Here is a 25,686-nt window from a genome sequence, read left to right on the forward strand (position 1 = left end):
TTTACATTTTGGATATCATATGCATTGAGTAACAAATAAATTTAGGAACATATCTTTTCAGGGCGATTATTTTTCAACAGAATCCACTAAATAAAAAATCAAAGAAATTCACAATGTTTGATGTATAACAAAAATTTTCCTGTTATTCTTCGATATTGTATTAATATATGTCAATTTTAAGTATAAAACGTTGTATAAAACTACTTCTATGTTGTTTTTTAAACAAAAGCCAACGATTTAGTTAATTAAATATATAAGTATGTGTTTTAACAATTTTTAGCGACAATAATGAACATTATAAGAAACATTTAATTATATGGGTAAAAATTAATTTTTATCAAGAAAAAAATTTATATTTACATTTTAGATAAAATATTCATGGAATAATAAATAAGTTTAATAACGTTTCTCCTCAGGACGTTTATTTTTCCACAAGAAAAAAAATAAAAGGAACCATTTCCACGTTATTTTCAAAAGAAATGTCAATAGTTTATTCAATTAAATATAAAACCAAGTGTTTCACTAATTTTTGGCGACAATAAGGAAAATTATCGTGTCAATAAATAAAAAATAATATCAAAAAATAAATATTTATATTTTTGATACCACATTCATTGAGAATTTATTAAAATTTATTGTCAGTTTATTTTCATGCAAGACTTCAATAGAATTCACAACGATTATCGTATAACAATAATTTTCCAGTTATCAATATATAATATAAATCTTAGTTTTCCTCAGGAAACCACCTCCACATTGTCAACGGTTTATTTATCTTTATCGATTAATCTCAATGAAAAAAAAAAACGAAGAAATGGTCCGACCCAATAAAAAATGAAAGGCCAGAAAGTTTGGGAAAGTTAATGGCGAATTGTTCCGAGAGGATTTCCCCGAAACGGACTAAACCATTGGACGGAACCGCGGGGGCGAATATATTCCGTTCGGACGGGCAGCGTGTAAAAAACAATTCGGGCGATGAGTCATCGGCTTGCCGCGATCGGAAATTCTTGGCATACCGAGAACGGAGAGGTGTAGGGAAATCGACCGGGCCGATCCTTACCGTGCACGCGGCCGTGCGCCGTATCCCTCCGGATTCGCCGCCAACCGATCCAAAACAACGCCACAGACCGGCGACGGATCCTCCTTTTCACGATCGTGTCCAAGTCGAGACGTCAAAAACGGAACGTTTGATCGGAACGGAACAATCGAGATAATTTACGGGACGGCCGTTCACAAAAAAAAAAAGAAAAATAATCGAGATTTAATTGAGTCATTGCAAGGTAGATTACGGCATTTGATACGCTACAAAAGTCCCATTATTTGTACGACGTTTTTAGATAAACATTCATAATAAGTATCATTAGGAAAGGTTCCAACAAAAATATTGACACAACCGGACGACAAAGGCCGGCCCAGGTAAACTGCTCATGATTTGCATTCATACTATAGTTATTATAATAAAAAGCTTAGTAATCGAATAACAATAAAAACGATCCAGACAATACGATATAACGAATACTGAAAAATCAATCGATAAAATTCTTAAATGCCTCCTATAAAAATTTATCACTGTTTTTACGTGATAATAATGAAATGCACACGTTGCAAAAACACCACTTGCAGCAGCAAATATTCAACGCAATCTCTTACGAACGTGTCCATATATCACTAAAAGAATTCCATTAAGCACCTATTTACCGATTCCCACGAGTTAAATATGGCATTCCTCTTATTTGTTCACGGTTTGATCGAAACACTGTTTATCACGTGTTCACGGGATTATTTTAAACTGTTCTAACTAAAATTCGCAGATTAGCTTTGCAGTTTGTGTGCTAAATGCATATTTTACACAACAACAATCCAATCTGTTGTATAAATAACTATGATGGTATTTACTAGGTCTATTATGTATTGTCTAGGGATCCCCCTTTAATTTTCGTGCACGACAGTATATTTAAATAATAAATGTATTTTGTATTATGTACCTACCTAATAATAAATCTCAACAGTTCTCCAGGAAACTCATTATACAGGTATTTATTATACGGGCTCTGACAAAATTATACAAAAGTTGTACTTTGAACTGCCTAAAGCATCAAATCAAATGTAGGGTTGGTCAACAAAATGTATTTACTACTGAATTAAAGTTTTCTTTTTTTAATGGATATCACCTACGGTGTGGCCCTAATAAACTTTATATTCTTTGACCGAATTTTTTCTCAATTGTAAAGCATACAAATATATTTAAATATCACGTTTTTCGGCCCAAAACCAAAAATTAGCCACAAAAATTGAAGAAATCATATTAGCAAACTTTTTATACAAAATCTAACTACACTACTGAATTAAGAATTTCCTGAAATAGGTATATATTTCATAAAAAATTATACATATTCATAATTCTGTAGAAAACTTGTTCTTCCTATTAATTTATTTTTGAAAATATCAATTTTCGTTCGTGATAAAATTAATGAATTATGTGCTTTTTTACGAAAAAGTTGTAATAAACACATTGAATGGAATGGTGGATCAGTAGAAGTAAATAAAATCTGCGTATTAATAGTATTTGTACAAGTATAATATTATCAGTATAATGTACCAACATTGTTGAAAATAAAATATGTGCTATTTTTAACAGTTTATTTCATAGATTGATTGTTTATTGATTAAAAAATAAATTCATAAATAGAATATGAGTTTAAATTTATCGACAGAATTGTAAATATGTGTGTACGTAATTTTTAACCTACCTACTTAATATATATATTTCTTCTACTTTCATGGTTAAAAAATTATTCTGCAGGTTTTGGTTTTAGCTCAAAAAACTTCACATTTTGTCTAGAAGAACATATTTTCATGCTTTATAATTGAAAAAAAAATTGTTAAAATCGGATAAAATAAGCCATTATTGAATATATTTTTCAGTTCCTTGAAAAATTTTAAATAAATTGCATAGCCCATGTCCAACATGCACTTTGAAATATTGAGGAAAAAATTTAAAAATTCTAATTAAAATAACTTGGTTTTGAGAATTGATATGATTACCATTAATTATCATTGTTTTACTGGTTCTGAGGGAGATTAATCAAATAAGTTTACGAATAGAAATTGCTTCTAAATGTGCCCACAAAACGAAATGTAAAAATTATAATTATTAACAGAAAGTAAAACAATTTTCTGAAATAAATTTATTAATTCTTTAAAATAATATTTAATAAACATCTAGAATTTTCGAATATATCCAATATTGTCTAGTTGTTATTTTAACTGTCCTCCAAATCCTGAAAATCCTGAAATTTGTACAAATTGGTTATTTAAAAACAATGATAAACATGTTTTCACTTCTTTTCAAAACCCAATGATTTTAATTAGAATTGGAGACTGAAACATATTCTTCATTATTTTAAAAACAGGACAAGATGGACTTATGGGTATGTCACATTCAAAATTTGATTGAATTTGATTAAACCCTACAAATTATGACATTAAAATTATTCTGATTATGAAGTCGATAAATATGTTCACATTTAGGAGGTTGCAAATTAAAATCGACCCGACGAGATAGACGTGCATTCGTTGCAGGAGATAACGCAAAAAGGAAACAAGCCACGGAGACAATAATCGCAATAGCACGAAACGAGTTAATATCTTAAAATTCCGACGTTAATTAACTGTTATCGCAAGTGTAAACTCAGGAAGTGCTTTAATATCATCGCACCGATAAACTCGGAAAGGCACCAATGAAATTACAAAATCGTGCTGCGGCCGGCTCTTCGATCGGGCAAAAATTTATTTCGCCGACAAATAAGGACGGGAAATTTCTTCTGTTATACTTGTCGACCCTGTGTTCCTTTAACAGTTTAGGTTTATTGTCTTTGTGCTCTCGGTATTCCCACGTTTGTGATTTTATAATTCAAGGCTTTTTTTACGACGCCAATAACGCAAGACGAGGATTTCCTCACGCACACGCAGGTTGCGGTGGTGGAGTGCCGCGATTGGGAATTTTGGCGGAGGCACCGGTTTAATTTCCAACGGGCTGCGTTGTTTACGACGGGGAAATGTAAAAACTTTAAGATGTTTGTGCTGTTGCGAAATGGAACCGCATGCTGATGCATAAAACATTGGCGACGACGTCGCATGTGTACAGGAAAACACACGAAAAAAAAAAATGGGAAAATTAAAAGCACCTACGTTGATGTGTTACTTAATAATTGATGGTTGTTTTTATTCGTTGATCAACGTGAACCCCCAGAGCGTTATTAAAATTCAGTAATTAATTGTCGGCTATTATTTAATGACGATCGTGTACCGCAGAATAATGACTACCGTCCAAGCATGTGAACGCAAATTTTCCACATTAGAAATCCCAAATACTATAAACTGCCCCCCCAAAACGACGTCCATCCGGCCCGACTCCCAACAAGGAAAATGTCCCATTTCGGCGACACAATTAAAAAATAAAATAACAGCATTAAATCCACCTAACAATTTGCATTCGAACATGACCTTCATACACTTTGATCTTTTGCGAGTGTTAGAGATTTGACATTACAAAACAATGGCAGCAAACTTGCGAGAGCGAAAAAAAAAAAAAACGCAACGTCCCTGAAACGTCGCGTACGAGAGAATTCAGTCAGGATGTGCGACATCGTTATCAGGGGGGGAGATGGGAAAACCGAAACAACGCTGAAATCGAATCGGGAAAGGCGTGTTCTGATAAAATAAACAACTGATCAATTTTGCGGTCCATCATTTTAATATGTAACGAAGAAAATCGTGACGGTGATAACGTGCCATCGCACAAAACACATACTTACGTACACGCACAAAAACAATATCCACGGACAACGTGCGAACGATCTAGCCAGATATTCAAACAATAAACACTGAAAACAAAGACGACGGGACAAATCCACAATAACACCGCCGCCGATGTTTGACAGAATACTGACATATCGACCGAAATGTTTCGAATCGCCGTAGCCGTGATAACTCACATGACTGTGACGTCGCAACGTGTCGGACGGAGACGGAACGATCGGCCGGCGATGCGATTGGTCGGAACGTGAGTTGCACCACGTTGCTTTACGAAAAACATGCTGCGACTCGTACCGAACGCGCAAACCTGTTGATCCGTCCTCCGCCCGGTCCGCATGTCGATGTGGGAAATCACGCGAAGAAAACGCGCGCGAAAAACTTTTTTATTGTTTGTGTGGACGCGTTCGTCGGTTTGTTTCTCTAGTTTCGCGTACGGCGCACGAGGTCATGGTTGGCCCGGTGTTAATAACATTAGCAAATTAAAAAAATAAAAAGTGTCTTATTATGTCACCTATGGGTCAATTCAAGTTACAACAAGTTTACGTTTTTATTTTGGTTGACGAGTTACACCCAATTCGTATTTGGATAAAAAGTTTCTGATGCAATAATTATACAAAAGGGTTTCCTTTCTCCAGAAGCTTTTATTAATATTATTCTTTTTTGTCTTCGCTGGTAACTTCTGGGGAATAAAATTATTTAGGAGTAATATTCATGTGAAGCTGAACATTCTCAGAGTCCTTAAAAAGAGTTTTCTTAGAGAATACAAAAAAGTTTCCAATTTAAAAAGTGGAAAATGATGTTTTCCCTTCTAGAAAACTGCTTTCGTATATTATTCAAAAAGAAGGACATTGTGTTTTCACTGCTAGAAAACCTCCTTTCTCCAGAAGTTCTTATTAATATTATAGTCTTTTGTCTTCGTTGGTAACTTCTGGAGATAGATAATTATTTAAGAGTAATATTTAAGTGAAGTTGAACATTCTATATTTCATGTGAGCCCTTAAAAAGAGTGTTTTTAGAGAATACAAAAAAATTCCCAATTTAAAAAGAGGAAAATGATGTTTTCCCTTCTAGAAAACTGCTTTCGTATATTATTCAAAAAGAAGGACATTGTGTTTTCACTGCTAGAAAACCTCCTTTCTCCAGAAGTTCTTATTAATATTATAGTTTTTTGTCTTCGTTGGTAACTTTGGAGATAGATAATTATTTAAGAATAATATTTAAGTGAAGTTGAACATTCTATATTTCATGTGAGTCCTTAAAAGGAGTGTTTTTAGAGAATACAAAAAAATTTCCAATTTAAAAAGAGGAAAATGATGTTTTCCCTTCTAGAAAACTGCTTTCGTATATTATTCAAAAAGAAGGACATTGTGTTTTCACTGCTAGAAAACCTCCTTTCTCCAGAAGTTCTTATTAATATTATAGTTTTTTATCTTCGTTGGTAACTTCTGGAGATAGATAATTATTTAAGAGTAATATTTAAGTGAAGTTGAACGTTCTATATTTCATGTGAGTCCTTAAAAAGAGTGTTCTTAGAGAATACAAACAAGTTTCCTATTTAAAAAGAGGCAAATTGTGTTTTCCCTGCTAGAAAAACCCCTTTCTCCGGAGATTATTGTTAATATTACAATTTTTTGTCTTCGCTGGTAACTTCTGGAGAATATAATTATTTAAGAGTAATATTTTAGTGAAGCTGACATTCTATATTTCTTATAATTCTCAAAAAGAGTGTTTTTAAAGAATACAAAAAAGTTTCCAATTTAAAAAGAGGCAAATTGTGTTTTTCCTGCTAGAAAAACTACTTTCTCCGGAGGTTGTTAATATTACAATTTTTTGTCTTTTGGAGAATATAATTATATAAGAGTAATATTTAATCATCAAAATCCTCAAAAAGAGTGTTCTTAGAGAATACAAAATAAATTTCCAGGCAAATTGTGTGTGACAACCATTATTGAGTTTTGACAAAAAATGGCAATGCCGAAGAACGATGTTAATAAACATTGGGAAAAATAGTTTTCTGAGCCAATCATTTTCGAGCGCACACTATGTTTACGTTAAGTATCATATAAAATAGCTTAATTGCTAAAAATATTTATAGAATTAACACTGCACTAGTAACGGACGTTGAATGCCATTATTTCCTCAAACACTTGATTAAACTCCTATTCAATTTGACCGTGCCAACTGGGTTCCGGCTCAACTAAAATTTTCGTACCAGTCAACTCAATTCGACAAAAATCTGAATGGCCCCATTTATTTCAATTCACTTTTATGTCTTGTACCGAAAAAAAATGCGTTTTACACGAGTTCAATGAATTTTCGCTGTGTCGTCCAGAGGTCACCCGTTTAATCGCTATTTAAATAACTCCGTGTTATTTTTTTTATCTGACAGTAAATTAAGGTAGGGTTTTGAACCGGGGAAACAGCCTACATAACCGTTTAAACAAAGAGCAAGTAAACAATTTACATTGAAAGGCTAATTATCTTAAATGCGATAAATATATTTGGGATAGCTCTTAAGGTGACAAGCCAATGAAACAATGTACAATTCCGAGTCCTCATAACGGTTCCTTGTTTATGACACGATTATACGGCGCGAGGTGTTAAAATAAACAATAAATAAATTGGCGTGTTTTAAGTGCGAAAATTAAATACATTGCCAAACCGAAAGAATTAAAAAAAACCGGACACCGCAAAGAGGAAACGATGCGGGTTCAAAGGAAGTAGGTAAAGAGATAAATCCTCGGTATCTTATCGATGCGTTCGTATTAATGCCGCCCCATAAACAATTAAACGTGTCGACAATAGACCATTTCTACAGGTACCACGAAATTGGCAGTACCGAGACGGCGGCCAAATGCGTTCCACGAAACGGGGCAGCTAATGGCGCCACTCCAACTACCAATTCCATGAATCAAAACGTGAAATCGAAATCGAATGGGTTATACCCGAAATAATGTCGTCATCGAGAGTGGCCGCGAGTAAGATTCGGGGCCGACGCCAATAATAATAATAAAAAAAAAGCGACGTGTAATCATCGAAGAATAGGCAAGGTCGTCGTGCATTACAAAAGCCTCGCTCGTCGGCAACGGTTCCTTCCAGAAAATTCAATGACCCAGTTCTGTTGAACGTATCGAAAAAGGAACTGTGCAAACCGCGGGCATTGGGAGAAAGCGACAGTTCCAATTTACTGTCTAACGGGGCGAGGCGAGGCGCACGCGATGCTTTGGTCGCGCTGACGTCATCCCGCTGACGTCTGACGTCAGGGATATTCCACAGGTGACTTAATTCATGCATAAACGGAACCAAGAGACGGGATCTTCGAAGTGGGGTGATCCGACGGATCTTGCGATCTTGTACACACACACACACACAAATATGCACACACGTAAACCAGTGCGAAATTATCGCAATTGTGAAACGAAACGCATCAGTGAAATTCAATACTGTCTGTCTGGCACGGTGTGTGTGACTGTGCAGCGTAAGCGGAAACGTTCCGTTTCGTTTTCGGGTTTTACGCGTGAACTGTGAAATTGTGTAATTTTTCGGGCCATTCCTGATACGTTATTGCGTGTCGCGGTGAAATTTCATCGGAATTCGTAAAACGTATTATTACGTTTTTTTTTTTGTTGATATTGAATAGACGGATTCGCGGAGATAGGTGTCCTTATCGACTATCGATAAAATTTCTTATTATATAAATTTCCAGAACATTTATGCGGGAAATCCTATTTTTACGAAAACATATTAACAAAACAAATATTTATAAGTTGGTTGTAGATTAGGTGTGAAACGTTTTTGGACATAAAATAAATAAAGTTTCACTAGCTCCATCGACCGACATTTTTTTTAGCGGATGCCATTTATGTATAACCCCCAAATTCATTCAATGCGATAGCACCGCATGCAAATAAGATAAACATTTGTCGGTGATTCCCTGAACGGTTAATTTAAGATTATTAATGGCAGTAACAGATAATAAATAGAACATATTCATCCTGCATTAACTCGCTGACCATTAAAAATAAAAAGCTGTCATAAATTTTGTTATGAATTTATATTTATATGAAAAAACCGCAGTTCATGGATAATTATTGTGAAATTTCCTCGACAATTATCATTTGATAATTACAGTGGTGACCATAGTAGAGTAACTTTTTAAAATGTTACTTATTATAGCCATAACTCCTTTATTTAATGTGAACTTTTAAAATAATATTAATTTACTGTGGTTGTTTTGTACAACATTACAAAAAATTGAGCTGGACATAAATAAGAATTTTAATTTTGAAAAAGATTTCTAATGAATCAGATTTAATAAATCTGTGTTATTTAATTTAACAGTAACACCTTGTATAACATCCTTTTTTGTTTTATAATTTTAGGCCATCTCCGTGGCATAGACTCGACCAATTTCAAGATTCTTGAATTGTTGTGTTGTGTTTTATATCAAATTTGGTTATAAATGTGGTCCCCCAAGTTTCCTATAGTGTTGCTGTCTGGAAATTGTGATGGGCAAATATCGATGCATTTAACCAAACCGTCACAATTTGGATTTGTGTCTGTTTGAGATCGTTTTCATGTTGAAACACGTTTACGCCTCAATATATGGAATCAAATTATTGTTTAATATATACCTGTATACCTATATAACAAACCTTTTGTGTAGTTTTGTCCCTATAAGATGTTTATGGTCACCACTGTTTTGTGGTTTAGGTTTTTAGTAGAAAGTGAGGTTTTTCTTGTAGGTCTGAGGTCAAACGGATCTGCATCCTAACAATCTTTTCACAGCCCTAGAACTAATTTCAACAAGTCCCGTTTCCTCCTTTAGTAAATAATCGATTTAAATACACAGATAACAATGAAAGATTATAAAGTAAAAAATTGCTATAACTTTGTCCAATGAAAAATAAAAAATACGCAAATTTTTAGAGAATAAAATTAGATTGACCTGTTGCATAGTAGACACAACAATAAACATTATAGGTACTGGCATCCAATTCAAGTAATACAGCCCATATTTTTAATATATTTTAATAAGTTGCCATAATTATGGTCACTACTGTATACCCATATCAATTAAGTATTTTAATATTTCCCCAAAATACATCCAAAATTCTTCCAGAAATAGTAGTTTCTGAAGATTTATTCAACTATTTTGGTTTAATAAAAAATTTATATATTTATTATTATGCAGCAAATAAAAATGAACACTTATTAAAGCTTCTATGTTTGTTTTTAGTAATCTGTTTCTGTTTGTCTTTAATAATTTAGAGCCATTAAAACAACTCGATAAAAACATAATGTTATTCAATAAAATAATTTGATTTATCATTATTTCTTAGAGATATATATTTTTTTTAATTATTAAGTTATCTAAATTTAAGCATTTAGAATAATGGTTTGTTTTTTATTAAAGAGATAATATATATTTGTAACAATAAAAATCTGAGTATTATTGAAAACCTCTTCAAAAAAACAGATAATTTTCCAATATTAATTAAAATTATCAAAATTTTTAGAACCCTGCAAACCATTTTGGTGCATGGAATTTGAAACGAAATGGCAAAAAAAAAATTATGCTATAATTTTAAAAACATACACTTATTATTTTACTAGTAATTTTAAATAATACGTTTTCAACGATATTAAGCAACAGCTAAGTTTACTTCTTCAATACGTATTGGCTAGAGGTTATTTAAATTGGTAAAAGTCTAAATAAAAAATTAATAATTGTTTTTAAATTGAAATTGATATAGTTGCATATGTAGGACCAATAAAGAAAATGTAGGCTAATAACAACAACTGAATAATAATTAATATCAGGTTTTAAAAAAACTAATTAGTATTGTATTGCACAATATTTGTTATCTTCAAAACGTATTAGTCGGTAGAATAATTTTTAATAACATAATACCAAGAATTTTGTGACCCAACACCGCAAAAAATAACAAGGACCAAAATATATCATGTTAACATTTAAAAGGAATGAAAGTTATCAGAAAATAATTAAACTAGATAAATTAGTTTGTGCAGTCAACAAATTGTTGCTTGATAAATATGCACATTCTTAACGATTCAAACACGAATAGTTCGAAATTATCACAACATTCAAAAATTGCGGGCGGGCCATACATAACATATTTATTTGCCATTGTCCCTAATGCGACAAAATACATAAACGCAACGATAATTGCGGCCATTCCGAAAACAAAACGTCGATTATCATTAAAAAATTATTAAACATTCAGGCGCACACGGATGGAAAACAACGTTTTAGTATTCAGGAGTGCATTTTACGTTTATTAATTACCCCGAGACAAAAAGATTATAATTTCATCGGTCATTACCGTTTGGAGAAAAGCCATTTTAACATTCCACCGTCTTAACGACAGTCTTTTAACGGTTATGGATTTCTTAACGGCCCCGAAAAATATTTTTAATAGGCCAATTTGTAACACGATTTTTATGGCTGTTGTAAATCAGACCGTTTGTCAATAGCGTTCTTTATCAGAATTATCTTTTCGGACCGAAAGTAATTTCATAATGCGTTTTAAGAGACCACGTGTTACATTAGACCTTTTGTAAATTGATTGTGGTATTTATACCACACACGTATTCTCTTTTGTTACACTATATTAATGGCATTTCACGGGTATATATTACGTTTTAAAGCGTTCGAAATGGATTTTCTACACCAGTTATACAGGGTGTCCCATTGCTAACTAATCATAAAGAAAATATTAGGATTTAACCAAATTATAATAATCGAAGACTTACTTTTAAAAAAATCTTTTGTAGCAAAATTTGGTAAAACAGGTTTTTGGTTTAAGAAAATGGATTTTAATATATATTTTGTTATACCTAAAATATGGTTTGTTTAACTTGTTTAGTGAAAAAGTACACATTAATATGATACACCATATATTTAATATTAAACAAATGCGCATTTCGAGATATTTGCATTTAAAATATTCGATTTAGTATTTTCAAATGCAACTTTGTTGCAATATTTCCATTAATTCGGCAGTCCAACAACGTAGCTATTATTAATTTTCTAACAAACAGTTATTTTATCATTCAGGTTTATTAGAAAATTAATAGTTGTTTAGCAAATTTGTCGATAGAAAGCTGAATTAATAGAAATGTTGCAACAATGTGCCATTTTAAAATACCGAATCGAATATTTTAAACACAAATATCACGAAAACCATCACCAAATAAGTTAAGCAAACCATATTTCCATAAAATATTAAGATAAACCAAGAATAGGAGTTACAACAGTTTAAAAGTACGACGTGCTCCCTTAATTTATAACAAAATAATGCTCAAAATCCAATCTTCATGAATAAAATTTGATAGAGAGGTTTTTTGTCTTAAGAAATTAGATTTTAATCATAATTTAACTGTAGTTTTAAAGAAGGCACCTCTTACATACTATTACTGTACTTTAGAACACTTAAAACCCTTTTATTTTCTGGTAAACCTTAATTTTTTCTAAAAATGTGGTTTATTCAACTTGTCTAGCAGAAAAAATACTTATTATAAATATCTCTCCGGCTAACCGTTTTCGAGATATTTGCGTTTATGCTATTTTGTTGCAATGTTTCCATTAATTCGACATTCTAACAACGTAGTTATTATTAATTTTCTAACAAACAGTTATTTTATCATTCAGGTTTATAAGAAAATTAATAGTTGTTTAGCAAATTTGTTTACAGAAAGCTGAATTAATAGAAATGTTGCAACAATGTGCCATTTTAAAATACCATATCGAATATTTTAAACAAGAATATCACGAAAACTATCACCAAATAAGTTAAGTAAACCATACTTTTATAAAAAATGAATATAAATCAAGAAATGAAGGAGTTACAACGGTTTAAAAGAATAAGAGGTATCTTTATAAGAAAATAATGACTAATATTAACAAAGATTAATTTAAATAATATTGAATCTCAATACATTTGATTTTAAACATAGTATTTATTAATAGCCGGTTTTTTATGGGACACCACGTATTTGACATTACAAATAAACAAAGGTACACCTTATTTACTCCAAGTAAAATTGGTGCATTCGTACTGGGTTACCATGCGACAACCGCAAAACCACAATTAACAATGGAAATAAGAATCTGACGTTAACATATTATTCATTGTATGTAAAGCAAATTTAATAAAACGGTTTGCCGCAAAAACATCACACCCAAAGCGCAAATAAAATATTAAATATCAGGTTGCCAACACGAAAAACAATACGATCTACGGTCTTTCGTTAATTAACACGACGCACGAATAATGTCGACGGTTTTTCGATGGCGATGCTGTGTTAATTGGTCTCGGTGTACCAGGAACCGATAGAGAAAGTCCTGGTTTGTATGCAAATCGTTTCGTAACCAGTCAAAATTCGGAGAAATTTCGATTGGGACGTTATTGCACACACGAGACGAACGTCGCCGTAACCGTTTCCAATTTACGGACGGCAGTTCGAAAATTATCCCCCTGACGGACGAGATGTGTGCGCTGGCTGTGCGACGTAAATTAATTAACGGTCTTAATTGTTGGTACGTGGGCGTGAGCCGCTCGAAAAATCCAACGACACAAAATTTAAACCGGTACGATCTGGTATCTGTTAACAGTTCCTTTGGGCGCCAATAACGAAGAACCACTCGGCTGGCGATTTTCCTGCTGACTGCGAATTGTTTTTGAACGAGATTATTATTGATAAAATCGAAATCACAACGTTCGCCAAACAAAGGGGAACACGTAATGTCGGAGTGTTTTATTTTATTTTATTTTTTTTTTTAATCATTGCCATATGCGGCGGAAAAGCTGGTCGTGCTTTTGTTTCGTCTTAAAAAAATCATATGACTGATACAGTATCGGAATTATCATTTGCTTTGTTGAACACGTTCCATAACAATCCGCAGCTGGTACTATTTTCTTTGTGATTTCGACCCATTATCTCGCATATTGTTTATATCCTCATCTAGCTGTAATGTGACAAAAAGCACCATTTTTATCGCGTATTCTTTTTTCTAGGCCGATTTAAAGTTAGAATACAGATAAATCATCATGAAAAATATGTAAATTACAACTATACTGCACTGAACATAAATTTAATTAATGATAGTAGAAACGGCAACGATTAATTACAAAGGAAAAGCAGTTATCATTTGGAATTGTTACAAATATAGTAAATAATATATTAAATGTGCATTTACATTCACTTTATTAAATTAAGTGACAATGAAAATGGAATTCAATAATATATTGAATATCATTTTGCAAATTTTATGACGAATTACTGACTTCCTGCAATTAAAAAAACGTTAATGAAATAATAAATACTAGTCTTTTCCATATCCTATACCATCTTTTTAATGAGAAACATATTCAATTTAAAAAATAAGAAACAATTAAAAATAATATATTTTCATGTCTTCAAATTTAATAAATTTTTGTGTCTTTCTAGAACACACGACTGTTTTAAAAACATTTTTATTATTCGCAATCAACAGAAAGTGTCAACGTATAAAAACAACTTAATAAACATAAGTTAAACTTTCTATGTTGACCGTGGTTGAAGCCATATATTAATATTCTGCACTAAAAATAACAAAATACCATGATAATTTTTTTCTCTGTTCAAATTTGACACATTTAATATAGAAATCAAAATTAATTTTAAATTTGGAAAGAATTATTTTTATATTTTGTGCACATTAAAACTGTCAATGTCTAAAAAATCATTTTCCGTTGTAAATTATTACAAAAATTAGTCAAATAAATAAAAGTAAGTTTATTATTATTATTTTTTATTGTAATGCTCATTGAGTAAACCAACATTTTTTCAAAAACGTTGATAATTTACTGAGGTAATGTTAGTTTTTCGCTGTGAAAAATAATAAAATAATATTAATTAAAAACTGTTTATATCAGTTTTTCATTAATAATCTATACACGTATTAAATTTATTAAAATAAAAATTATAAAATATTATTTTTATTACACATTTATTTACAAATCAAAACTGCTCTTAATTTTTTGATATTTTTTTTATATTTTCTGTAGAACTAATTTTATGATTTTAGCATTGATTATTCATTATCTGTCTAATAAACAATAGCAATCTTCAATATACTGTGATAAAAAATATTATATTTTTAATAATTATAACGAAAATATAAAAAGATTTTACAATTTAATATAAATGTATAAAAACATATAAAACATAAAAAATTCATTTATTTATAGAATTTTTTTTTTTTTTAATATTAATGAAAAAATATAAAAATAGTCATGTTTTAAAAAATGTTTCTCTACACATTTTTACAATATATTTTTTAACAAAAGTTTCAACATATAAAACAGTTTAAAAATATATGTAATATATAAAATTCTATAAATAAAAATAAAATATCTTTCATATAGAAATCAAAATTATTTTTTTTTAATTTTCTATAAAACTAATAATTTGATTATGTCTGTTTTATAAAGTAGACAAATTTCTGACTGCAATAAAATATTATATTTTTAATAATTATAATAAAAATACAAACACTTTATAATAAAAAAACAATTCGTTTAATTAATTTTAATATTAATGAAAAAAATACATATAAAAAAGATTTTAAAGAATTTAACAAATTTTCATATACATATTTTTAAAATATATGATTATTTTTATTATTTTTAAGTCATAGCAGAAGTTCCAACAGTTCATTAAAAAAACTTTGTACGTTTTAATATATAAAATTATATAAAAATAAGTAAAAATATATAGAAATGAAAATTATAATTAAATTTTATAGTAATTTTACATATTTTCGTCAAAACGAAAAATTTTATTATTTTGCTATTGTTTAATCGTTGTTTGATTATAAAAATCTTTCATTGTAATATATTATTTTAAAAATTAATAAACATTTATACATTTTTCAATAAAAAATATAAAGAAATAATGCATTTTAACAAATTTTCATATACATATTTTTACAAAACACGAATACTTTAAATTTTTAAAGCAGTCGAACAGCTTAATAAACATACTAAGTTAAACTTTCTGTGACAGTGTCATTTTTTACAACTTAATATATAATATTCTATAGGTATAAATAACAATATAACATCCTTTCATACAAATATCAAAATAAACATAAATTTTGCGAGAATTTTTTATACTTTGGGTGAAACAAAATATTTTGTTTTCACCATTCATTAATTCTTGTTAGTTTATAAAAAAAGTTTCATTGTAATATGTTATTATAAAAATTAGTAAACATTTGTATATTTTTTAAAGTAAAAAAAAAAATAATAAAATGTAAGTTTCTAAAAACATTGTATATCATACAAAATACTATTTAAATTTAAATGTCTATAAAAAAATTTTAAAAATAATCGTTTTCATATTTTTATAGAATATACAATTATTTCGAATTTTTCAGAGACCATGGAAAGTTTTACTACAATTTTAACATACTTAAGTTAAACTTTCTGTGACCATGACAATTTTTCATTTGTAATTTACTTGAATTATACAAAATTTGTTTAAATTCTATACAAGCAACAAAATTTCGTAATAACTTTTTGAAAAAAAAAAAAAGATATAATCCAATTTGTTTAGAAATCAATATCTGATTAAATTTTGTAATAATTTTACATTATCTATAAGTGTTAAATTTTGCTTTTTATTACTTTTTATTTTAGTTTTTTAGTTTAAAGACAGTTTTTCTTGTAGTAAATTATTTATAGAAGTTAACGTACATTACGTTTGTAATAAATTTAAAAATGGTTAAATTTAATAAAAAATACTGTATTAAAAAATATTTCGGAAAAATGTTTGTGTATTTCTAGAACATAAGATTCTTATATTATTAGACAACATGTAAAACACTTAAATAAACATGAGTTTCTGCGCCATTAAAATTGTGCACGAAAATTAACAAATCAATTAGTCAATGTTTGTCTGGCATTTAAAAAAAAAACCATCGTGTATACATTAAAACGATTCGAATAAATAGGAAAAGGGCGACCGGAATATCTACAAATAAGCTGTTTACTAAAATTTATACTCCTACAATGACTCATGCGTTTTAACAATGAATTGCGTAAGCAAATGTTAAAGCATGTCAAGATACTATAAATAAATTAAACTTATCTCAACGTTTTCAAATCTCAAAATAATAAAATCCGCATTTCGATTTTAGGGTGCCACCCCTGGCACCGTGAAAACCAAAATTCCCCACGTCACCACTCCGTCCGGATGCGGATTCGAAAAATTTAAAAACCGAAACAATGCGTGTGTGTGTGTGTGTGTCCGCGGAAAAATCGCAAAACTCGTCCGCGAACCGTGAAACTCACCATTTTCTTGTCCTGTTGCGGGTCAACACTCAGGAAAAAGTCGGTGTCGTCGTTCACGTTGTAGTCCTCTAAGCCGTAATTCAAAAAGGGCACTAACTGAGACATAAGGCGGCTGGTGGCGTGCGAAATTCCTCTTGACAAAACAAAAAACAATATTCGCCGTGCGATGAGAGTCAGTTACCAACAACGTATACCGTCAGTGAAACACAACTGGTATCGCGCGATTGCAAATAGTTGCTTTTAAACGACGAAGGCCGCGGCTCTCGCACACTCTCCGTTCAACCCGTTGCCCGTCCAGCTATCGCCCTCTCTGTTCTCCACGCGTGATTGGTATGAATGACGTAAGGACGCGGCGCGGAGGGAGGGAGTAACGTGCCTATAGAAACTGTTCTTGGAATTATTTTATTTTATTTTTTTTTTTTTTTATTATTAATTAACTTTTATTCAGACTCGTTCGTACGACGGGAGTTTTCGGAACGGCATCGGAAACCGGTAAGGAAGTTGGATTATGGAAATTACTCGGTTTGCGGAAATCGCTCTCCTCGATGCTACCGAATGTTTTTGCACTTGCAACCCGTAACCGATGAATGAATTCGATATTTATGTAATATGTTATTTATACGTTGGGATAATTTTGACTTTTTTTTTACTACTACTACTACTACTACTACTTTGTAATCTGTTTTCGTTACTCGTCCAGGATTATTTATAATTTTATGCATTTAAATTGTGTTAACGATAAGTAATTATTGATAACATTCATCGTCTTGTTGATTTTTCAAACTTCAACCCTCCAAATTCACCTTATTAATGCACCACGTAACTTGATATTCGATCTGTTTGTGTTTTTAAGTTGTAGCTGTGACTACTATTCTTCGATATATAATTTAATATTACTTTAGAGGTTACACTAAGGCATACGATTAATAATATTACTTATTTATTAATTATATTTATATTATATTACTCATAATATTTATTTATTTTTAGTATATTACTTATTTATTCCGTAGTAATCGCCCGAATGCAACTGATTTAAAATCAGAACCACAAAATATGATTATAAAAGGAAAATAAAATTTCAATAAAAAATAGATTTTTACAAAAAGTATAAATTAATCCACCTCAACCAATTTATTCCGATTTTTTAATATAAATTACATACTGTAAAACTATTCAAAGAGTGTAATTTTAAGAAATTACCTTAAGATTTCTCAATTTATTAAAAAGAAAATAATTGTATAAAATTTATTACAGACTAATTTGCTAATTACTTACATTATTTATTTATTTTCATTATAATACTTAATTATTGTGTAGTAATTGTACAAAGACAATTGATTTAAAACCAGAAATACACATGTTTATAAATAAAAAAATCAGTTAAGTTAAATAAAATTAACAAACATGACCATTTTCCACCTTAACCAATTTACTTCGATTATTTACATTAGGTTTAAAGTGTTTACATTTAAGTTTTATTTTATTTCAGGTTTTTAAATTTAATACGATGAATAAATGAATTTAACCAAATTAATTATACATAATATATTAATTACTTTATTATTAATTAATTATGTTGCTAATATTATAACATATATTTATATTCAAGATATTATTTATTTATTCTGTAGGAGTACAAAGGCAATTTATATAAAGTCAGAAATAAACACATGTTTTTAAAACCTAAAAATTTCAGTAAAATAATTTAATACCTTGAAGAAGTTCAAATAAATTCTAACTAAAACATTTAACAAATATGAATATTTTCTACTAACCTAACCAGTTTACTTCGAGTATTTAAATGTAAATTACATTAGAGTGTTCACATCTAAGAATTTTACTTTAGTTTCTTAATTTATTACAACGAAAAACTGAGTCTAACCAAAATAATTATACCGAGTATATTATGTATTTTATTATTAATTATATTACAAGTATTATATGTTTATTTTCAATATATTACTTATTTATTCTGTAAAAATTGTACAAAGCAAAAATTTATTTAAAATGAGAAATAAACATATGTTTATAAATCCAGAAAAAATGAGGAAAAAATTTAATGAATATGTCCATTTTCTACTTTAACATTTACTTTAGAGTTTTCACATCTACGAATTTATATTATTATTTCAGAATTTCCTAATTTATTACAACGAAAAACTCTATCTAAAAAAATAATTAGATAGAATATATTATGTACTTTATTATTAATGTTAACTAAAAACATCAGTAAAAGAATTTAATGCTTTGAAGAAGTTTAAATAAATTCAAACTTAAATATTTTAATCGGTTTTAACGTGTGCAAATTTAATATTTTTACTTCAGATTTAAATATAATAATTACAAAAAAGACTTAAGTTGTAATTATATTAACATTATATTATCTATATTATCTTTAGCGTATTAGTTTATTATTATTATTATTATTATTATTATTTTTAATTAAAGTTAGTTTTAGAATTTGTCATTTCAGCTTTTATAATTATAGTCCTGCTTATTACAAAAAGACCATCTGAACCTTATCAGCGAAAATGGTAAATTAAAATAGAAATAACTCCAAACAAAATAAGTTCTATAAATAATAATTGATTGATTATAAATTTATATTATTGTATAAGACTTCGTAATTAATGTAGTGTAAGTTTTGCATAAAACTGTCGCACAAGTGTTAAAATTGAGGAAGAAAAATCCTTATCTGTATTTGTGTTTATATTGATAAGACGTGAGTGCGTCATACTATTTTTTTTATATGGAATAATATTTTGATAACCTAAGATGAATCACAGAAGTGTGCTTCAAACTCAAAACATAAAAAAAAGTTGTAGATGTGATTCAGTAGTTTGTTTAACCTAATGATTTTGGTTCGTTGTATAACCGATGCACCCACACGAATTGATGTTTTAAACAAAAGCAAGATGCAAGATTGCAACACTTCAAAAATACAAAGAGTGCAATTTTTTTTGTTTTTTTTTTTTAATTTAACAGCCCGTTAGGCGTTAAATCAAAAACGTTTGGCAATTTTCACCGTTATCATGCACGTCTAATTTTAACCTGGGTATTTTCCAACACGTTGTAAATAATTTATCTCACTAAATGTGTTTTCCTAGAAAAACAGAGATAAAAAATAAAACAAATAACTTGAATGAACTCTCAATTGGATTTGTTTGAAAGCAGTCCAAAAACCTATTTATTCACATACAATGTCAACATGAGAAAAACCCATATTAAATTAGAACACTTCACAGAACCTGAGCTTTACAACCAATTTACAACCGATTGTGTACTATTATCAATAAACAATTTTAGATTGTGTTCGATTTTTAATATTAAAAAACTACAGACTACTTTACATATAAATAACAATGTACTAATTGTAAAATCATTTTACACCAATACAAATATTTGCTTTTCATTATCTAAAAGTTACTTAAGGTAATAATGACAATAATTTTTTTTTGTTCCAGAATATTCCGAATAATATATGTAACAATAGGACAATATCAATTAACACGGCGAAAGACAATAAAACGATAACAGTCCTTCCTATAAGACACAAACTGGGTGGAGAGGTTTCAGTAAATGGCTCCAATATGGTCTTAATTAGTGCGTCTATTAAATTTCATGTATTTAGATGTTCACCGCGATAAGTAGTTATGTGTAGCAGCCTAAGTGACATATGGGTTCAAATACCGCTTTGACCAACGACCTGAATAAAGCCTCTAAAGCAGCTGAAAATCAAGAGGACAATCAAAGATTACACGTGCTGACCACCATATGCATCCCATTTATTTTATTACGAGAGACTCAAAAAACTACTTAAATAATTATCATCATCGAATGGACTTTTATTCAATAGCCACCCAACGTTTCGCATTAATATTTATCAAGGATTATATGTTTAATTGTTTCATTGTCTTGATACTTTTAAAAAAGATTTTCTAAATCTTATAATAATTGGATTTCTGTAACTTTTTGTTAATATTTGTCAACATTAGAATAAAAAAAATAAATGATTAATAAATAAGTTTTTTTTAAATATACATTAAATAAAATATTGATTTACTATACATAATAAAAAAGAAATATTTTTAACAAATTTTTATATACAATATACTTCATCAATTATTATGACTGAATAGACATTTATTCGATAATCAATAAATAATGATTATAAATAAAATAAATATGTTCAATTATCTGATTATCTAGTTAGACTTTTAAAAGAAATTTACTTGTTTAATTTTTAATTTCTTTAAATGCATTAACTATTACTAATTGAATTCCTAGTGAACCATTATGTATTATCCACAAATTAAAAATTTAATCTTTTTAATACTTCATTATATAATTTAAGTAATTCGAATTGTCTGATAGTGGACAGTTTCTTACGCATCTTTCATGTGATTCATATATTGGCGACTAGATTCTTTTTTGTGGTTTCATCCATGACTGTTTTCGCATGTTTTTTATCAAAAGTATCCACATTATCAGCTTAAGCAGAAAAATAATAATAGACAGTGGACATTTAAATCATGCCGCCCACAGATAAAGAAACTGTATTGTCTTATAATAAGGTTACATTCTGTACAGATCCAAATAATGTTTTGTCTCCCTTACTCAATGTATCGATCGTCCCGAAAGCCATCAAGGTTACCATTTGGTTAGGGGTGTGCGAAAAAGGGATTACTGTCCCTTATGTTCTATGTTTGATTGTGTGGGAACAATTGCTTTTAGACACAGACCTATGTGCAGAATATTAAATTACAAAACATTTCTCTGTTGATTATTACTTACTTGATTTTACAATTGGCAGACTCTTTTTTTTTAGTTTTTAAGTTAGTTAGCACAGATATTATTTATTGTCCGTCAAATAATGATTAATTGAGTGAATTACTTTTAATATTTTAAAAGAATTTTCACATATTTAAACCAAGAAAATCAACAAAAAATTGCTTTTAAATTGTGGAAGGGTCCAATACAATATTCGTTTAGCAAGTTTCAAACCGCGTAGTATCGACGGCGCCTTTTGGACGTCACCCCCTCATTTCAGTTCCACTGACTGACCACCCCCACGCAGAAATCGCTGGCAATGGCCCAGTCAGACAGAGCGGCTGCAAACTAGTTTCCCTTTGACGGATCGATATTAGACGCCGCCACAGGGGTGCATATTAACAACTATAGTCCCTTTCGATCCCGATTACTACGATTTCGATCCTTATTCACTATTACCACATGATATTCTATTTTGTCCTAGGAGTGTGACAATTTAATATTTTATTTCAAGTTGTCAAATTAATTAATTTTCTTATTTTTGTAATGAATTAAATATAACAACAAATAATAATAATTGCAGAAAACAATACATATTTAAGTTGATTCAGTTCACATTAAGAATTCGAATAATTTCCTTTTATTTTCAACAACAGTCGACTAAATTGAAGTGTGTTTTTAAAAACATTAATTAGAATATACTTGCTAAACATTTATGTATGTATTTTAATAAACATTGTTTCTCTAATGGTTTTATTGAATAACTGGCATCAAAACCGTATGCCTTTATTTAAAATGTGTTACCATATTTATTTATTTGTTATTTATTTATACCCTAGCAAATATTTGATAAACTTTTCCAGTTTATTTTTATATATATTTACTTGAAATTTGTTTATATCAATTTTATTAATAAATCCATAAAAGGTAAAATTATTTATCAAAGAAAACATCGACCGATAAGCCTTAATTAATAATATTTGTACATTTGCTAACACTCTTATAAGATTTACCTTCTTGAAATAATAGATAATATTTAATACACAACGTAAAACATTTTTCTCAGTTCTGGACAGTTTTGTCAGAAATTGTTCAATTGGTTCATATTTGTTTGGACTAATATAATAATTTTTAAGTGATTCTTTCAATGTTTTACGTGACAAACGTAACTGTAACATCGTAAGGCAAGATTCTCTTATCAGAATCTGTATTTTATGCAAAGTTAATTTTGTCTTATTAGACCAGCTCCAATAGTTTCTTAATGGTTTATTAATTTATATTAGACTATAGAACTCACTTTTATTGTTGATAACAAATTTAATTATTTATTTGTTAAAAATTTTTAAATCAATGGTGTAATTATGTTATAAATCAAATATTTAAAAATTTGTTTAACCGTTCGTTAATAAATTACCACATTTTTTTGTAATACACATAATTTAATATAATGTTGATTAAATGTACTTTCGTTAAGATAAGTTAATTAGTGTTTTTATCTGAATTAGATTAGCTTTGGAATCTCGACTGCAACGGTGATATTTTACATACAGATACCATTTAAATGATAAATATAATAAATATTTGTTTAAATTAGTAAATAAATATTTCATGCTCATAAATTCTTAACCTATATGTTTGGTCTTACCGTGGTGGTGGGTGTGAGTAGATGACCGTTTCCCAGAGATGTCATGAAGTCCGCAGTGGACATTTGCGAATTTTGACTGTCATTAGAAAAATCGGAGTGATTGGAGTTGCCATCGCTCAATTCCAGCTTCATTTTCCCGTTCCACGCCGATTTGTTTATCACGTCGTTTTCGAGACCGAGAGTAACCTTGATATAAACTTAACCAGCTGTATGAATTAAATTGACGAAAACTAACGCACACTCGATTTTTCTCGTTTAAAAACAAACCGATCACTTTTCGCGCGAAATGAAAACAATGTTCTCGTCAAAAAACTCGATCAAAACACAACATGTAAAGAAAAACATACGAATGACTCACACGGAGGGAAATCCTTTCTCAGAACCACCGACTGTGTGATGTCAGAACTAAAAATATCCAGTGACGGCGAACTGGCTCCGACCAATGCGAGCGCGCCGGCCGCCGAAGATTCTCGAACCTACGCGCCCGAGTACGATCTTGGAATAAATTAACTCCGGATAAATATCTTTGTGAATTCGAAGAAAGGTGACTCATCATCAGGCGGTCGAATACCTTCGTTTTAAAGTACTTTGAAATCTTGATTTTGTCAAGCAAAACACCCCTAACATGATCATTAAATATCAATTTTAAGTTTTTAAAAAATATATTTAAATTCTATTATATTTATTTCTAGCGAATGATTGTCGGGGAAGTACAACTTAACAATTTAGAAAAATACTACCTTAAAAATTCATTAAGAAGGTACTCGATTTGTGGTCATTATTATAGAAACTTTTTAAAATATTTTAGCCGTAACTCTTTTATTTAATATGAACTGTTAAAACAATATTAATTTATACTACAACTTTTTATGTAGTTTTATCCGTGAAGAATATTTAACTAAGAACCATAATTTTCTTTTATAAAATAAAATTAGATTCGTGAGTAAAAATTGCTCGTGCCCACTTTGTGGTCCAGGGAATTTGAACGAATCCACATCCACTATCTTCTCTTAACTAATTTGAGTAAGTCCTCCAGGTCAACTTTAATTCCAGTTGATGATAAGATTTATAATACAGGAGACGATTGACTTTTTCAGTCGTAAACTCTTAGCCATCTCTTTTTGCCCTTGGAAACGCCAAATTATAATTTTTCATAAAGTTTCCCATCCACCAATGATTAAATAATTATAATAAGAAAAATGTAGTAGTAATAATCTATTTAAATTCACAGAAGACAAAGACTAAATAGAAGAAAATAAAAAGTTTTTTATAATTTTATCAATTGATAAATAAAAAAGTTACAGTAATTATTTAAAGAATAAAATTAGATTGACCAGTTGCATAGAAGACACATCAATGACGTCAAAAAACATACATTATAAGTACTGGCATCCAATTCAAGTGTTACAGTTCATATTTTTAATATATTTTAATAAATTGCTATAATTATGGTGTTGTGTTTACACCTTATAAATCTTTTTTAAAATTGATTTACTTAATTTATAATCTGATGAAAGCAATTACTTAAAAATATATTTGTGTAAACTAAAGTTTACAAGTATCGTTTCATAAATAAAAGTTTTATTTACATTTTATAACATTCAAAATATTCAAATAAACTAAACTATTAACTTATGTATTTTTAATTATTACACTTAATTAAAATAATATTTAGCCAATTGTTTCAAATCAACTGAGATTAAATGAAACTAACTTATTTGAATCGTGATTTTATAATAAGGTCTGTAAAATTGAAGTGTATGAGTAAAAAAGGCAAAATATTTCTAATTAGAATATACTCGCCACGGTTTCGCAGGGGTAGAAATAATAAAAGTATATAGGGTTGCTTAATTGACAAATATTGTTACCCTCCAGCCAGTTTGCACGAAAAATATCCCTACATATGTTTCTGATTATTGTTTTTGCCATAAGTGGCACCAAGATTAACGCACAAGTTAGTAAATAAAAAATTTTTATAGTTTTAGATAGCATTAAATTCCAACAGGAGGATGTCGAGAATTCCATAAATATTAAATTTTGTAATAGATTTGTTTCTTAGCGGTCTAGGAACAAGTTAGAATAAGTCAA

General features: G+C 29.4%; 1 protein-coding gene across 4 annotated transcripts in view; it reads right to left on the reverse strand.

Annotated features, from left to right (window-relative positions):
• LOC109600708 (transcription factor kayak) overlaps positions 1 to 23,930 on the reverse strand; it is a 29,539-nt gene extending 5,609 nt beyond the window's left edge. Inside the window, exon 1 of one of the 4 annotated variants that reach the window (XM_020016883.2) lies at positions 23,599 to 23,930. In XM_020016883.2, coding sequence (XP_019872442.1) covers positions 23,599 to 23,730 — 132 coding nt within the window. In that variant the 5' untranslated portion in view covers positions 23,731 to 23,930. Of the gene's footprint in view, positions 1 to 4,817; positions 5,017 to 17,180; positions 17,357 to 23,598 lie in introns of those variants that run through there. The other 3 variants (XM_020016884.2, XM_020016886.2, XM_020016887.2) reach the window with 3 other exon arrangements.
• Between the last annotated feature and the right edge of the window lie 1,756 nt (positions 23,931 to 25,686).

Source organism: Aethina tumida, chromosome 1 (assembly GCF_024364675.1).
Source record: "Aethina tumida isolate Nest 87 chromosome 1, icAetTumi1.1, whole genome shotgun sequence".
Lineage (NCBI taxonomy): Eukaryota > Metazoa > Arthropoda > Insecta > Coleoptera > Nitidulidae > Aethina > Aethina tumida.